The sequence below is a fragment of the Pteropus alecto genome, unplaced genomic scaffold (assembly GCF_000325575.1).
Source record: "Pteropus alecto unplaced genomic scaffold, ASM32557v1 scaffold110, whole genome shotgun sequence".
In the NCBI taxonomy this organism is placed as follows: Eukaryota; Metazoa; Chordata; class Mammalia; order Chiroptera; family Pteropodidae; genus Pteropus; species Pteropus alecto.
Window position 1 is genome coordinate 193,043 of NW_006431920.1, and position 17,586 is coordinate 210,628.

Below are 17,586 nucleotides of genomic sequence, written 5' to 3' on the forward strand. Positions count from 1 at the left end.
AGTTTGGAATTGCAGCAATTCTAAAATCTAGGTTGAAAATAAATACATCTCATTATCGCCTTCGCCCTGGAATCCTTAGCCAAGCTCCCCCAGGGGCCCCCCCACCCATACTGTGTGCCACTCCCTGCAAGAGCCAGGCCCCTCACCAGCTCAAAGGTCTCCTCAGCTGTCTGGCTCCCAGGCCCCCGGGCGTGCAGACACCCGCTCCCAGGCCTCCCTGGGCTCAGCTCATACTTAGCTCTGATACCCTCTTCTCCTGCGACAGACGAAAGGGTGGCACTTTGTTTGGCTGGCACCCGTGTCTCCCCACTCTGATTTAGGGACCTCTACTTCCTCCCTCTCGGCTTCCACACCTGTTTCCCTGGACCAGTGGCTTTCAAACGTTTTACCGCCCAAGCTGAGAAGTAATGTGGCCCAGCAAACAGACAGGCGTGTGTGAAACAGCTATGAACTACCGCCGAGCCTGCTGTGCGAGGCGCCCCGAAACCGCCCTTTCTCATCCATTTCCTCCCATCCCACCTTCCTTACCTGCCACTTCTGATCTGCTGCACTGATTTCGCAAACTTCTGATAGGGCGCGACCCCCACGGGGAAACTCACTGCCCCTGACCTGTCCGTCACCGCAGCCGTCCACAAGGCAACTGCAGGCCTGCCAGAACTTTCTTCCACTCCCTGCCCTCACTTGGCGTCTGTTTTGCTCCCTCTGTCGTGGATCCCTGACACCGACTCTTCTTCGGCCTGTAATCTCTGGCTTGCTCCCCCCCCCCACCCCACAGCCCCTTCGCCTCTCTGCCTGTTCGGAGCTCCTGCTCAGCCAGCGTCGCCCCACGTTCGGCACAGCCGCCAGAGCAGTCCTCGGGGGACCTCAGTCAGAACCTATTGTTCAGAGCCCTGCCGTGGTCCCCGCCTCACGCAGACATCCCCGTGATGGTCTATGCGGCCGTGACCTGGCTGCACCTCCCTCACGCCTCTGACCTGCCCCTCCCACCCCAGCACACAGCCTCCTCGCTGCCCCCTGACACCGTGTGATGTCCCCTCAGCAGAGAGGCCCTCCCTCGGCATCCTGAACAAGCCCGCACCACTCTCCCTCTGCCTCTCACGGCCTCCAGCTCTCCATAGTGCCCGCCATCCTGGGATGTGCCCGTGGCTACTCGTTACTCGCTCTTTGCCCGTTTCTCTCCATAAACCCGCAAGGCTCACGAGGTGGGGCACGGTGCCATTTTGTTCAAAGCGTTGCTCGTGGTTAATACTTGCTGAAGACAAGTGATAGGCTCATTAGACTGTCTCTCTACTTCTGTGTATGTTTGGAATTTTCCGTGGTAAAAGGCTGTTTTTCAAAGTCACTTGAGGGAATGAATGAATGAATGCATGGCGTTTCTTCTTGCACCAACCTTGCCTGTATCCTGCGGAGCAGGCTGCAGCATGACCGAGCAGGGTAAGTAGTCAGGAAACTGTGGAAAGAAACAACAAATCATTTCTTTCGGGGGTGGGGGTGGCGGGTTATTCCATGCGTGATACACTCTTACCGTGCAAAAACTAGAAAATGAAGACGAGGAGCCAGCCAAAGGAAAAACGTGTTCGTGCCTGTTTCCAACGCACAGAATAACGTCGTCGACGTAACCACCCCAGTGTCCTGCGAACACCCAGACGCACGAACGGTAGATGTGTTTAGGTGTCTTTCAGAAATGGCACCATGTGCTGCACGTGTCCTGTCATCTGCTTTGCCCGCGTCACTGGCCTTAAGCCTGACCCTACTCGGGAGGCAGTGAGATGACGTTCCCCGCCACGAGTCAGCGGCAGGGCTTCTGCGACACCCCACGTCGTTCACCCGGCTCTGCCGCTGGCTGGCCCTCGCTCCTTTGCCACGACCGACCGTGCGGCACGGTGTTACTCAACTCATGCTAGAAAGGGAACTGTCGGGCAAGATCGTGTTTCCCGGTTTTGAGTACACACCGACGTGGGGTCTCTAGAAGGTTATGTCTCTTCCTGCTCCCAGCACCACTGAATGGGAGCACCCAGGACCACAAGACTTTCTAAAGTGATTTTTAAAAACAGCTGTGGTAAAATATACATAAGACTTATCGGTTTAAAGAGTACAGTCTCGCAGCATCAAGCACATTCACGTGTTCTGCACAAGTCCCCACCCACTGTCTCCAGAACTTTCTCCCACACCGAAGCTCTGTCCCATTACACGCTAACTCCCCCTCCTCCAGCCCCTGGTAAGCTCTATCCTCTCTTCCATCTCTATGGGTCTGACTACTCTCGGGACCTCATGCGAGTAGAATCATACAATATTTGTTCTTTTGTGACTGGCTCCTTTCGTTTCGCATGATGCTTTCAAGGTTTGTCCATGTTGGAGTGCGCTTCAGAATTTCCGTCCTAAAGGGCTGAACCATGTACCTTTGGAGAAGTCTATAATCTTAAGACACATAAATGTGCTAACAGAGAGGGCCACAGCAGCCTCCCCCATGTCGAGTTCACACCAGGTCGCAGAGGGCACGGGGCAGGCCTGTGGGTGGCCAGGTTTCCCCAGGGGAAACGAGGCTTTGAGAGAGAGGAAGTGATTTCTCTAGCGTGACCGGCGGAAAGTTCTTTTGGGAACTTTTCTGTTTAGAAGTCCTCGGGATGCCTTTCTTTTTATAGACAAGTGACTGAAGGAATGACATGCGCGTGTAATTAGGTGGTCGGATGAAGGGAAATATTTAAACCGTAGGTTCAACCAGTGCCTTCAAAAGGCTCAGAGGCTATTTTCAAGGACTTAAAAAAGGACAATCACAGCCCGTGCCATCTAGAATTTCCTCCAAGGGTACAATTTGAGGGCTCACAAATGTGAAGTCATCCCTCTGTCCCCTTTCCTTTACTCCTGGTCACATTACAAGGTGCTGTGGGTGAAGGGACCAGGGCAAGGGAGAGGGGTCACTCACTGTGAGCAGAAAGGGGTACGTGTTGTCCCCCAGCTTCTTCATCAGGGTCTCCTGCAGTTTCGTGGAGGTGGTTGCAGCCCCCACAGGCGGGAACACCTGGACCCTCGAGAAGTACAGGTCCCTGCGGAAGCTCAGGCCGATCACGTCGATGTCCTCCTGGCCGTAGCGGAAGGCGCAGGTCACAGAGACAAACACTGGATGGGAGACGAGAGGGTGGGCTTGGCTGTCAATCACGTGAGCACGGGGCGCCCACTGAACTGCAGGTCGCAGGGCAGGACCTCTAGCATCTGGAGGGGATGGGGTCTGAGAACCATAGCACCCAGCCAGGCCACACATATCTGGGGAAACAGCACCCCCCGTGGGGCGTGCGTTAATACTCCACAGGCGCCCGGCAGAGGCTGGGAGGCACATCCTGTGAAGAGCGTTATTTTGCCACCTGACCACTGTGTTCTCTCCATCCCACACCCCCTCCTCTCGACCCAGCAGCTCAGCGACTTCGGGAGGCTTTTGCACAGTGCAGGTCACTTGGGTTCTAAGGGCAGGATGTCTGGATGGCGCTGAGGGTGAAGGTGAGAGGCAGAGGGCAACAGTGCCAGGGAGGAAGCGGGGCTGTGCCGGAGCCGGATGCGAGGTCTGCGAGAGGAGCCGAAAGGGTCTTGTGGACCGAGCGGAGGGGGGAATCAAATCCAAGAGGAAAGCCTCCCCGCGCCGCTCAGAGACATGCGTTCTCTGAATCGTCACTTCTGGGAACTCAGTTTAATGAAAAAGATGTAAATTGTGCCCCCAGTGGACCAAAAGAATTACGTGAATGTACATGCCTTGAGGATGAACTGTTTACATACTTTCTTTAATGGGGTAAATAAAGCCACACGAAGCACATTATCCTGGAACACAAAGCATACAGAAGCAGTCCCCAACTTCTCAGCAGGTGCTGGTTGAGGATTCTGTCTGTGTCTGCCCCAAGGACGACTGACCCTTGCCGCTAAGCTCAGAAGAGACACTAATGGCTTGCCTAACCATCATCTGTCATCTGGTGTTTGTCCGAGGGACATGCCCAGAAGTGACCCGGCTGCACTTCCCTCTCCAGGCAGTGCCTCCCCTCAGAGCAGGCGCCCATCCCCCATGAGGCCGAGGGTGACAGCGGTCAAGGCTCAAGCTAGGCTACCCCTGTTGGACACCTTGAGGAGGGTAGAGACGGCAGAAGGGGGCGATATTCAGCCCCTTTTCTGCCAGGCCCCCTCAATGCAGACTACCCCACGTCTGACTTACTCCCGTGGGCACAACCAGGGTTAGGGACAATTCCAGGGGTTGCTAGTAGCAACCGCACAAAAAGGCATCTTTAGAATGCAACCGAGTCTGTGAGATTATCACAAGGATGACTTGAATCTGCTCTAATTAAGTTGATGAGCTTTTTACCAGCACCACATCACTGCCACACACATCCCAGTCACCAGAGGTCATCAAGGGCACTGTGACCCTGAGGTTTGGAACCACCATAGTAGTAAGCATCAGACGGTTCTGCCTTCCAGCAGGCTCCATTCCCCCATATTGGATCAAGCCACCAAGGACCCTCCCGCGGTTGCTCCTGGCAAAGAACTCCACGACATGGGGACAGGGACACGTGCACAGTCGATAGAGCGGACAGATAGGGGGCTCTGTTCACCCTTCATTTATCCTGCCACCCCAGTCACAGTCACGTGGCTTCCCTGAGTCCTCATCTCATCTGAGAAGTGGGGACAGTGAGTTCTGCTGAGAACAGAACCCGCACCCTCAGGGTTATACATGGGGCCGTGGGTGACGGGGCCTGGAGGTGAATGTGTGTGCAGCAGAGTGCCAGCGGCTCCCGGGCTCCCGCCCACGTGGATGCTCTCTTCCCAGCCCCAGCCTGGACGAGACCAGGAAGCCAAAAAAATCACAAGCTCCGGATCCACCAACACGACGCCGTCTACACCAAAAGAGAGAACGGTGAGCGGGGCGGGGAGACGAAGGAGCCCAGAGGCCTTTTCGATAGACTGTATGTAGTATTGATACAAACATATACATATTTTAAAACACATAATTGTGTATTACTTATACAAATATATAAACTATATGCATATGCAGTTTGTTAACTGCACCTGCAATCCATGTTCATTATCGGAAAATCGGCAAGGAAAATTAAGTAAAGAGAAAAAGTCACCTAGATTTCCACCACCCAGAGATACTCACTGTCAAGGAATTAGTGCACGAATGTTTTTCTTAAAAAAAAAGAGATCTTACTTATATACTATTAACTATTCTGTAGTTATCATAGTATATAACATATTCCTCAATCAACTATATTGTAAACATCTATTCACACACACACAAATATATATATATAATATGTACTAATCATTTGAATGGCTACACACTGCTCTCATGCATGAATATAGCATAAATTATTTAGTTAACCCTTTCTGGTCAGGGGATTTAGATTGTTTCCGATTTCCCCGTTACAATATTGCAATGAACATCTTCACATCTACCCACAGCAGAACTGGATTTGGCTTTTAATAACATACTGCCAAACGACCTTCCAGAAAGAGTTTTGCTGAGGACACGCTCATCCTCAGTGCCTAAAAATGCCAGTTTTGTACACTCCTTTTTTTAAAAATAACGATTTGAGTTGAAATTATAGAGTCACAGGAAGTGGCAAAGACAGGACAGAGAGGTCCCCGTGTCTATTATCTAGTTTCTCCCAGTGGTTACATCTTAGATAATTACAGTACAATATCAAAACCGGGAAGCTGACATGGGTACAATGTGTGTAGAGTTCTAAGTCATTTTATCACACATGGAAGTTTGTGTAACCTACATTGCAATCTGGGGACAGAACTGTTCCCTTGCCATCGAGATCTTTCTAGGGCTTTGCATTTATAGTCACACTCCCATCACCCTTAGCCCCTGGCAACTGTGAATCGGCTTCCCATTTCTGTATTTTTCTCATCTCAAGAACGCTGTATAAATGGACTCATACAGTACATGGCCTTTCGAGACTGTCTTTTTCCACTCAGCATAAGGCCCTGGAGGTCCAAGCTGTTGCGTGTATCAGTCATTCATTCTTTTTTATTGCCCAGTAGAATTCCGTGGCATGGATGTGCCACAGCTTGTTTAACTGGCTCCACCCACTGAGAGACATTTTGGTTCTTCCCAGTTCGGAGCTATTACAAATAAAGTTTCTATGAACCAACACGTACAGGTTTTAGAATGGACATAGTTTTCATTTCCCTGGGATAAATAAATGCCCAGGAATGCAACTGCTGGGTCATATAGTAAGTGTATGTTTAGTTTTTTTACGAAACTGCCAAACCATTTTCTAGAGTGGCTGTTCCATTTTACAGTCCCACCAGCCATGTATGAGTGATCCAGCTTCTCTGCATTCTCACCAGTGTTTGGTACTGCCACTGTTTTTTATTTTAGCCATTCTGACAGGTGTAGAATGATATTTCGTTGTCGTTTTAATTTGCATTTCATTAATGACTAATAATATTGAACATTTTTCCATGGGCTTATTTGCCATCCATATGTATTTCTTCTTTGATGAAATGCCCCTTTGTGTCTTTTGTCTATTTTCTAACTGGATTTTGTTTTTCTTCTACTGTTGAGCTTTGAGTGTTCTTTACAGATTCTAGAAATGAGTCCTTTGTGTCCCCCACACTACTTTATCTTGTTTCCTATCAGAAAGTGGCACCTCACTGATGTTTTCATTGGCATTTCTTTGATTAGATTATTAACGGAGCCAATTTTTAAAAATACAAAACTAGCAGTTGTCCAATGATGTAAAGGAAAACCAGCATGAAAACTGTATTCCAAACTCCACTCACCCACAGGCTCTACTTGATCCACGTGGTCTATGTAATCTCTCTTCCCCAGGTAGATGGTCACCTGTGGGAGGAACAGGTACGGATTCTAAGTGGCCAAAGGCCTTCATGTTAAAAATCAGCAACAACCAAAACATTTTGATTAGTCTTGGGAAGAGGGGCAAGCTGTCCATCACCTCCTCTCCCCTGTCGGGCTGTGGGTGGAGCAGATGGATTACAGGCAAGGTGTGCTCTTTCCTGCCCCTCGGACACCTGCTCCAAGGAATTCTTCCACCTGTTTGGATGGTCCCTGTTATCCCCATGTTTTCCCATCAAGCCTAGGTCCGATATTAATCAGGTAAATGTGTTGAAGTAACTGGTAATACTTTAGTGGAAGGTTATACCTATGCAAATGAAGCCTCTCCCACGTATTTGCATGGTAAGCCTTTAATTTCTACCTGTGAATGAAAGCTTTCCCCTCCTAGTTAAAGGAATTTATAGACTGAGCAAAGAGCTGGGAGTTCAAAATTAGTCCTTAAAATCCTACCAGATGAGCTTCTGTACAGGTAAATCAACCCATACTCTGAGGAACAGGGGAGGGTGGGGCTGGCTGGCGGGGAGATGACCAGTATCTTGGTCCTGGTCCCTTTTCCATGCCCCCGGTAGCAAGGTCTCTTTGCCCACCCCCTTTGTGGGAGAGCATGGGTTGGTTCGCCTTCACTCACCACTGTAACCCACAGAGCTGTGAGCGCCTTGACGGCAAAAATTCTGTCACTCATTCATCTTTCAGCCACCACACTATCTACGACAGTAACTGCTACGTAACAGAAATTCAATCAACCCTTGCTAAGTACCCCAGTAAGGGCACGTACCCTGGGCTAGCCCCCTTCTTTTCTAAGCCTCTTAAATTCCTATTTTTATATCTGTGAATACCCAAAATCATTTCTGTTGGCATTAAATCATTTCCTGTATCTACCCCCTCCATCAGGTGTCCTGCAGTGAATCCGAGTGCCATCTAGGTTATTTGTTTTATTGACGTTAAAGCACCTGAAGAACAGCATAGCCAGGTGACTGGGATGGCAGTCAGGGGGTTGATGGTGAGGGGCTTGCTTTCTGGGCAAAAATAAATCACTGTATACAAAGCTCAGAGCCAAGAGGATGCTTCTGAAACTCCTAATGGTTTCCTCTGCAGGTGAATGGCCACCAAACGGGGGATACAAGCTAGTGCCAGAAAGGGTCTTAGAGGATCTGACCCTAAAGAACTCAGGAAGACATCAAAGAATTTTAAGCGGGATGAAAGACCTGCAATTAAAGAGCCCTTGGAGCGTTTATCATGTAGCGGGTACCAAGCTAAGCACCGTGGCTACACGATTTCATTGAATCCCCAAAACTCCTCTATAAGGTAGGAACTAACCCCATTTTATAGAGGAGAAGGCCGAGACTGCGGTCCCGTTAGCAGCAGAGTGGAGGATGGAGTGGCGAGCAGAAAGCCAGGCAGGCGGCTGATGTGGCTGGGAGCGGGGAGACTGAAGAGTGAGTGAGAGAAGGTAGGTGAAGACAGTGAGATTGTTCTTGTTTTCACGCTTTGGCTGTGAAGGAAGGAGAGCCAGAAAGGGCCCAGAGTCAAGGGCAGTTGGTGCAAGATGTCTCTTCTTGTTTGTGTGCTCAGGCAAAGTCCTGGTCGAAAGGAAGAGGCCGTGGATACAGCCCAGGAGGGGGGATGAGCGTGGAGGACTCGGAGGAGGTGGTGGACCGTGACGCCTAGGGTGCGAGTAGCATGAACCTCAGGTGGGAGCAAAGGTACTTCTTCTACTGCACTGGAAGGGAAGGGAAAGCCCAGGGGCAGGTCGAGAGGTGGGGCTGAACCACGTGAGACCACAGCCCACCTGCTGCTTGCCCACCCAACAGCCACGTGCTCCTGCTTCCGGGATAAAAGTCACTAAATGTCATGTCCTCCATCCTCTATGTGGCCGTGTGCTAAGAGGAGGCCAGCTCCAGAGGATGATTCTTCTTGAGTGGCTGGATTCAATTATGATCATTCATTCCTTTTGGCTCAGGATTGGTTTAGGGCAGGCATGTGACCCAGTTTTGGCCAATGAGATAGGAGAAGAGTCTGCTGGGAAAGTATTTTCTCACTCTTAAGAAGAGACCCCAGGAAGCAACAGCCTCTTCCTTTTTCTGGAAGGAAAAGAGGATGAGACATCTGGGCTGGGGCAGCCATTTGCCTCCAGCTGGAAGATGAAGATCGCAGAGGAGGGAAAGAATCACAGAGAAATGGCTCCAGAGCCCCCGTGCGCCATGTCTGGAGTCATACAGAGGTTGCAGTTGGAATGATCCTAATATGTGAGACATTAATCGATGAATTATCTTTCCTCCTATATATAACAAAATCCTAAATTTCTTGGTTCAAAGGATGTCCGTTGGGTGTGAGGAATTAAAAAGTGGGAAAACGATATGGCCCAGCGGGAGTGGGTTCTCTCTTCCTCTTCCAGAAGTCAAGATAAAATACGCTGGAAAGACGCAAGTCCGAAAAGAACGTGGAGAAGAGATTGAGTGGGTACCCAACTTGCTGTCCCAAAGATTCGGAATACTTGGTGAAAATGATGGATTTCCTCAGCGAGGAGAGGGGAGGATGGACAGGGCCCGGGCCAAGTCCGATTCTCTCGTGTGGCTTCAGAAGCCAACTAGAAGGATGATCTAGATCCACGCTGTCTAATATAGTTGTCACTAGTTACAGGTGGCTACTGGACACTTGAAATATGACCATTCCAAATTGACATGTATTATAAGAGTAGACTACACACCAGATTTTAAACTAAAAAATGAATGTAAAATATATCATCAATAATTTTTATGTCATTTGCATGTTGAAATGATCGTCTTTTGGGATATATTGGGTTAAATAAGATACGATATTAAAATAAATTCCACCTGTTTTTTCTTGCTTTTTTAATATTTACTACTGGAAACAAATTTTAATTAAAATATAATGGTTTGCTTTGATGGTTCTGAGCTAGATTGTCAGCCCCCAAGAAGCCATCAAATAGAGCAAAGAGACCCTATCCACAGAGGCTGTGGGGTGGACCCTCCCTGGCTCCATGCCAGGAAGTTCACGGGCACTTCTAGACCATTTAATATGCCTCCGACAGTGCCAACACTGGCATCACCTCTGCCAAGTACGACAGGTTCGAGCTTCCCTCAACCGCACATGGTCTTGGTATTGATCATATCTATTCTTGAAAAAGCTTTTAGTAAACAACCAACCAAACAAACATTTCCATCAAGCCACTCACTTCTGTACCACTTACCGATTTGTCCCGGGAGATCTTCTTGAAGATGACTTGGTTTGGTGTCGACTTACTGGCTGCCATCTTATCTGTCCCTGGCAGCTTCTTCCACCGTGGGATGTACGTCAGGTGTTAGGACTGGGGACAGGTAAAACGATCCTAAATATAAAGTCGAGAACATTCTGGGCATAACACCTACTCATGAGATGCTGTGCACCTGTCAGACACGTCCTTTTACCTGCCTCACTATCCATATTTGATTAAATACAGTCTTTGTCTGGTTTGTATTGCACCGTGGTGTGCTATTTTTAAAAAAGGTGTGTTTTATTTTTCTTGATAACTTAGTAAATCTTACCAGGAAGCCCAGCTAGATTCCAACGAGAAGGCTTTACTTTCTAACCTGTGGTGCTGACACACTTAGCCAGGCTGAATTTAAAATTCTGTCATGATGATGTCCTATGGCAATTAAAATAGAAGAAGTTCCCGAAAACCACAACAAACCACTTCCCAAATATCAAAAAACTGTAAATCTCCACAAGTTCTGTTCAGACATCCGCACTCAGCGGGGCTTTCGTGCCCCCCGCTGTACGGACAATGAAGAGGCCACCTTAGCTGTCTGGGGTTCAGTGCACTCCAGGTTTCCTTAACGAGCAAAGTCCATGGAAACTACACAGAAAAGGTGAAGCGGGGACAGACTGACTACGTGAAAGTGCCCGTCACCCAGACCCTTGCTCCTCCCTGTGCCTGCCCGGAGTTTCTGAGGTGGCTTGTGTGAGGGCGGTCACATACCTTGTGCCACCAGCTGGATGGGCCGGGAGCTGAGGGGAGGTCCCTGTGCCCTTTGGAGTGGCAGCCAGCCCCTGCTGTCTACCCAGATGACCCTGGCGAGGCCTCTGGCTGAGTGTGTGGGACTTTGTAGGGAATCCGAGGGGGGCGGAGCACCCAGGTCTCAACGTCTCAAGCCAAATCCCATCTGAGGAGCAGAGTAGAAACTGGATTAGTGTTGAGATGGGAGAGCTGGCCGTTTCAGCAGTTTTGAGCATTAGGCGAGGGGCTCCTTCCGGAGGGGCTGGGGCGTGGGAGCCCTCGCACTGGCTGGAGTGGAGAAGGCGTGGCAGGAGGGACACTCGCCAAAGGAAAGCTGCTTTTTATCCTAACCCTCTTTGGGTTCTGGAAATAGACTGATTATCCATTCACAGGACAGGGGATTTTCTGGTGCTCAACACAGTTTATTAAACTCAGCAAGCAGCTAGTGCAAGCTGGGAGGCAGGGACATGAGCAAAAAGGTCAAGGAGAAACGTCAACCTCCAGATGAACCCCTGTACTCTGAAGCCGAACTAGACAGGTCCCTCTCTTCCACCCCACGTCCTATTACGTCACAAGTCCTGTCAGTTTTCCATGGTAGTCATCAGATGTGATGTCATCAGATGTCAACCAGCTGTGACGTGTCACCTTGGGGTAACTGAATCCATCAAGCCTTTAGACAAGACTTTTAGTTTATGGGAAATACCAAGAATAGAGGAATAAGCTAAACGACCCACAAGAAAGCTACCGGGTGAGTCCAGAAAAGTAGCTGGTGAGTTTCATAAGTCAATGTCATAGAAAAGGGGTGAACCGATAAAAAGATACTTATGGGACTCAACCTCAGCTGTAATGTTTGGCCCCAGATTAGCTGCAAAAATGGACAAACAGGAGGTATGAGCCATTTGGGGTGCAGCGGGAAAATCGAATATGATCTGGGTGACAGGTAAGATGGGAATGGAAATTTCTGGAACAGGAAGGTAGAGATTGTGACCAAATCAAGGTGGCCATTGGATGGTACATGTGGTATGATCAGAGTTTGCAGTGTGTGTGCATGTAGGCACACACGTGTGTATATTTACATATATGCACACACACATGCATGCATATTTTGATACCCATCACATGTACAATCGGCCAAGATACACGCTAAGCAGCTAACACAGGCAGTCTGTATGGTGGAAATTTAGGTTTTGTTTTTAAAGTATTTTTGCCTGTGATTTAAAAATTGTCTCTGATGATCATTGACTGCTCACCAAGAAAAGTAAATGTATAACATGGTTATCAATTTAAAAGACTATCCAATTTTTCCCTTAAAAATACGAAAATAAGAGAAAAACAAATGCCTAGGGCGCTTCTTTTCGTGTCCCCATCCAAGGCGCTGCCCTGAGCTGTGGCTGCAGGACCCAGGACCAGTTCGTGGCCGTGGGAGCTCCTGGAACCCTGTTCTCCTGCAGGGGTATCAGCCCCAGGCGGTCGACGGGGGCAGATCTGTCGCTAACCTGCCAGCCTGGGCACTGGATGCCAGGCCTCGTGGTTTCCAGAAACACGGTCTCTGATGAAGTCTTCTCTGCTCGGTAGAGAAATGAGGAAAATGGAGGCGCTACTGTGTTTTTAAGCAGAACCACACGTTTTCAGTATAACAGGTGGCGCCTTCCTACTAAGGTTATGAGGTTCTCGTTTTTTTGATATTCATATGTCTTCTTCCTTCCTATCTTTACTGAGACATAGTTTACAAACAACTAAATTTATTCATTTTCAGTGTTCACGTTGATGAGTTTAACCATTACTGCGATCGAGGCGTAGAACGCTTCCGTCTCCCCCAAAGTTTCCTGCACCCGTGTCCGTCACCTCCTCCACCAATGCCCCCAAACTCAGGCTTCCGCTTGTCAGTAGTTTTGCATTTTCTAAAAGTTGTTACAGATTTTAGAATAGTAAAGTTGAAATAACACAAGAAACAGCCCCACAGTCGACGTCGAGATTCGACAGTGAACATTTTGCCGCGTGTGCTCATCTACCTCTATCATTTTTTTCCTTTTTGGCCATTCGAGAGTAAACTGCAGACATCACACTTGACCCATAAGTATTTCAGAATGTAGCTGTTAAGCAGGATGAAGGGTCCTTTTTAAAAAAAGAAAATAAAGATGGGAGTAGACAGTAGTTTAGAAAATATTCTTACTTGACTCTCCACCTCCCCCCCCGCCCCCCAAAAAAGCAGCCAACCTTCTACATCTCTTTTGGAAACTGGGTCTATGAATTCTCAATGTCTGGGCACTACCAGCTCTGGCATGACTTGTGTCTCTGGAGTCAGTCCAGGGAGATGGAGCTACATGCCGTTTCCTCTCCCCAAAACCACGCCGTGCGCCGGCTCGTGGGGGTGGTGTGTGGGGACATTCAGCTAAGCAGCTTATGGGCTTTAGGGGTGAGGCTGTCCTCTGAGGGGTTTCCTGGGGCACATGCAGGGAGGAACAGTGGTGCACGGTGCTGAACGTCTGCTACGGAGTGAAAACCTGATGTCCTCATTGCAAGTGTTACTGCAGCAGAGAGCTCTTGGGAAGTTTGAGGCAACTCTGTGTGTGAAGAGTGCCGGGGAATCGGAGCTTTCAAAAGCCACCTCAATTCCGGCATGTGCCTCTTAGTCAATGGGCCTGGAGAACAGAGGGTTGGGCTGGCTTATTCCCGAAATCATGAATGGAATTCTGTGGGTTCTCAAGGGGAACAGAGACTCTAAAGGTATCTAATCCATACTCCATCCCCTGCTTGGATCTCCACTACAATAGCTACAAGCTGTTGTATGCTTCTGGGGGTGGGGAGATCACTACCACCTTTCTCAGAAACAGTACGAAGTGTGAGAAATTCTTTTTCGTTAGGATGGAACCAGGCTCCCTTCTACTTCTTTCCATTGCTTCAAGTCAGTCTAATCTCTTCCACGTGTGACCCTGTCATAATCAGAACACAAGTGCTCATTCCTCATGGGTATTAAAACCCTCTCACTACCTTGGGGTTCAACCCCAAGACAGACTTCAAACGTCCATCTGAGGCATCGTGCTGAGGATGGCACGTTACGCTCCAGGTTTGTGTGTATCTGAAGCACGTTGCACACACAGCCCCAGACAGGCCCCGGGTTCCGCGGCTCACTGACAAACCCACCGTGCTCTTGAGAAAGCAGCGTGGCTACTTCCTTTTCTTCCTCTGCAGAGGAGAAGACCCCGAACTGCCCTGTCCTGCACGGTTGGAAGATGCATGGAGTGTGCAGACGAGTCCTTTGAAAAGACAACATGCTGTGCCACGTGGAGGCAGAACATCCTAACTCTCCTCGTGAGGCTGAGTCAGCACACGCACACTGGCAGGTGCGGGGAGTTCCATGGTAACGGGGCTGCTTCAACACAAGAATTCAGTCGACAGCGAATCAAGTCGCTTACTCCTGCAGTTGTCAAAATTAGGGAGATGCTTTTAGGAGGAGAGGCCGGTTTTGGGCTGAACGTTTGTGCCTTCCTCCATCCCACCCCAATTCCTGTGCCGAAGCCCTGACCCCCACTGTGATGGGATGTGGAGATGGGGCCTTTGGGAGGCCATTAGGATCATCTGAGGTGATGAGGGTGAGTGTTATGACCCACTCTCTTGGGCTGTTTGGTTTGCTCTTGGCTGATTCGATTCTACTAAATGCAAAATACTGAGTATCCACTCCATGCCAAGCACTACATGGCTATCAAGGAAGAGGCTTCTCAGAGCCACCTGGGCACGTACTCCAAGGAGCAACAGGCCTTCTGGCTTCCTAACTGGAAACCAGCGGTTTCCTCACCGGCCTGGCTCACCAGCACCCCCGAATTTACCGGCTCTCTCCTCCATGTCTCAGGCCGGAGCAAATCCACACCCCGATGTACACGACTAGAGTTCCCACGTGGGACACAAACTTATTACTTGTATCGGGAAAGTCAGCCGAATCTGGGGATTTAAAAAATGTCAGCAGAGATACTGTTCCCGAGTCAGAGACTTGAGAGACGGGACAACAGAATGTAGCCCTTAATGTGGACAATTGCCCAACAGCCACAGTGGTTCCTGCCCCGGATCCCAAGCCACTGGGCGGTACTCCGCATCGAGGCAAGGCTGCCTGTGCTACCTGCTCCAGCCAACAGGATGGAACGAGGCGGCAGGATGTAACGAGGAGCAGAGTGACAAGTGCTTGCACAGTGACGCTTGCTTTCTGGCTGTGTCATCTCTTTGTTCCCTTGACTGCACATCAACAGCCAGATGTGAGACCCGCCCCCCCTCGCCCTCGCTTCAGCTGGAGCCTGGCCAGCCCAGCCCGCTCGCAGAATCCTCAGAATGGTTGTTTTAAGCCATTACACCTTAAGGTAGTTATACAGCTAAAGCTAATTGTATCCCAATGCGAACAAGCCAATCATAAAAAAAATAGTAAATAGAAAAATTTAAACTGGATAGTGAATGACATCGAGGTACTGTTGATTCTAGGAGGTGGAAGGATGGCACGGTGTCCTTATCGGTTTGCTTTAAGAGTCTGGGGTTTCACCGACTGAACTCTCCAGGGATGCGTGCTGACTTATGAGGAAAATGACATGCTTGCAGTGTGCCATAAAACACTCTGGCGAAACTGCTGAGTGGCAGGTGGGGACGTGGGGCTGCCTCTACTCGTGCTTCCTCTGCTTCTTCAGGTTCTGGGCCCAGCTGGACGTGGACACTCACTGGGCCGGCCAGGCAGTTGGGGCAGAGCAGTGAGGGCCGTGTGGCCCTGGGCAGGAACCACCGAAGAGCGTGCGGGGATTTGAGGGGCACAGCGTGGCGAGCATGCAGGTGGGGGCAGTACCTGGAATGGACACCGGGGTGGGTCCGGGGGCCTGGGAGGAAGCCAGTGGGGCCATCTGTGCTGCAGAAGCCAGAGCTCCCTGAGCTAAGAGAATCAGACTCTGCTGAGGTGAGGCAGGCGAGATGCGTTTTCCGGATCAGAGTCTGATCTTTTACTGGCATGTACCACGTATCCTGTGTGTGTTTACGGATATACGCAAACGCAAACATCTTTCCCTTTCCTCAACATTTCCACAGTTTAATGGCTTGAAAATTTGGGCTTCCTAGTGTGCCTGGGACTTATTACAGAACATAGGGGACACACGCAGTGGAGTAAAGGCATTACCGTGGCCAGCTCTCCCTCCCCACACCCCACAGGGGGCCCAAGGCATCACGCCTCAGACGGGGCTCTGGAGGGGCAGCAGCCCCTGGATCTGAGGTGGGGGCCACCCCCCACCTCAGAGGGGTCAGCACCTAGGACGGCTTCTTGCTTAGCTGTGAAATAGTCCCATACTCGTGAAATGGGATACAATTCAGATCTTACAGAATTTGAGAGCCAAAGGCTCCTTATCTCCCTCTAAGGCAACTTATAAAAACAGAAATGCTTGGTTTCTGCAGCCTCGCACACAGTCTGTGTACACTGCTTTATCGTGAACGCTCTTCTGGTCTCTCCTGCCCTGCCGCCAGGTAGCTCTGCACACCTTGGTACACCCTGCAACCTGGAACTTCCCAACCCACCTGCCTCGGGGCTTGGGCTGGGCCCTCCTGGCTGAGAGCAGCTTCCTCTGTTTACCTGTGTCCACACAGAACTTCCTGTGTGGGATCCGAAAGATCAGAGGGGCTTTAGAGCACTCGCAGGAGAAAGGCTGCTGCGCAGTCTGTGTTTTGAGAACAAGGCATCAGCTGGACTGATTACACTATTTTGGGAAACGACCTAGGAAATGTAAGTTGATTAAAAAGATGTTTTTCAATTCTCAGTTTCTGAGCTATGTTAATGTCTGGATCAAAGCTGACCACACGTATGAGGCAACACATTAACTATAACCACCCAGGAAACATCTGGGAAGTTAAAAAACTCCTATGCCCGCCTTCCCCCACCCCAATGGAACCAGCAGCACTGGGCTAGGGTCCCGGATGGGAAGGTGAAGACCAGGAGTTGGACGGAAGTCACAGTCCACCGCAGTGTCAGTCCACACCATCAGCTCAACCGCGGCAGTCAGGTGATCTGAAGAGCTTTCCAGTGTGGGTGGATCTCAAACTGAAACCTTTCCAAGTTGAAAGAAAACGGGATCATCAGCGGCTACTGCTTACTTCCAGCCCCCTCTAAGAATGACTCACCTCCTGGAAGGTGACTTGCAAAAGGCTCCTTTAGCTTTCTGGAGCATGCTGGTGGCCTCTGAGACTTCCGATCACGATGGACTCTTGGCTCGAGCTGCTGGGCTGAGCAATGTTTGGCCACCCCTTAGTAAACACAGTGTGGTAGTGGGCCTGGTCTTTTGGGGGATTCTGGGAGATCATAATTTAACAGCACAAGGCTGCTTGCTAGATATCAGGGTGGCCATGAATAAATCACTCCTCAGTGAGGTAATTCACGCCCCGTCAGAGGAGACATGAGCAGTTTGTCATCAGTCGTGTGGACAGGCCCCTGGGCAGGGGCTGGGAGTACCCCTGCACGTGGAGCCGACAGCAGGAGGACCCCTCCCTGGGGGCTCAGGTACAGCTGCTGGAGTTCCGAGGAGACTGTTCTGGTTTCAGTTAAGATTTGGAAATGACGGGAAAGGAGAATGTTGATGTTTACAGGCACTGGTAACTTAGGCTTAGGTGATGAACGATAAGGAAAAAACCGGGAAAGTATCAGCCGTAACTTATAAATGAATAAATACCAGAAAATCAAGGAAAGAGCTTTTATCCTCCCTTATGGATAAAAGGAAATTAAAGAACCACGAAGTAA

General features: G+C 49.7%; 1 protein-coding gene across 1 annotated transcript in view; it reads right to left on the reverse strand.

Moving 5' to 3' along the window:
- SAG (S-antigen visual arrestin) overlaps positions 1–10,115 on the reverse strand; it is a 25,110-nt gene extending 14,995 nt beyond the window's left edge. Inside the window, exons 1-5 of the mRNA XM_006906619.1 lie at positions 10,053–10,115; positions 6,769–6,829; positions 4,815–4,868; positions 2,924–3,117; positions 1,391–1,450 (exon numbers count right to left, since the gene is read on the reverse strand). Of these exons, the coding sequence (XP_006906681.1) occupies positions 1,391–1,450; positions 2,924–3,117; positions 4,815–4,868; positions 6,769–6,829; positions 10,053–10,115 (432 nt within the window). The remainder of the gene's footprint in view (positions 1–1,390; positions 1,451–2,923; positions 3,118–4,814; positions 4,869–6,768; positions 6,830–10,052) is intronic.
- Positions 10,116–17,586: the final 7,471 nt, after the last annotated feature.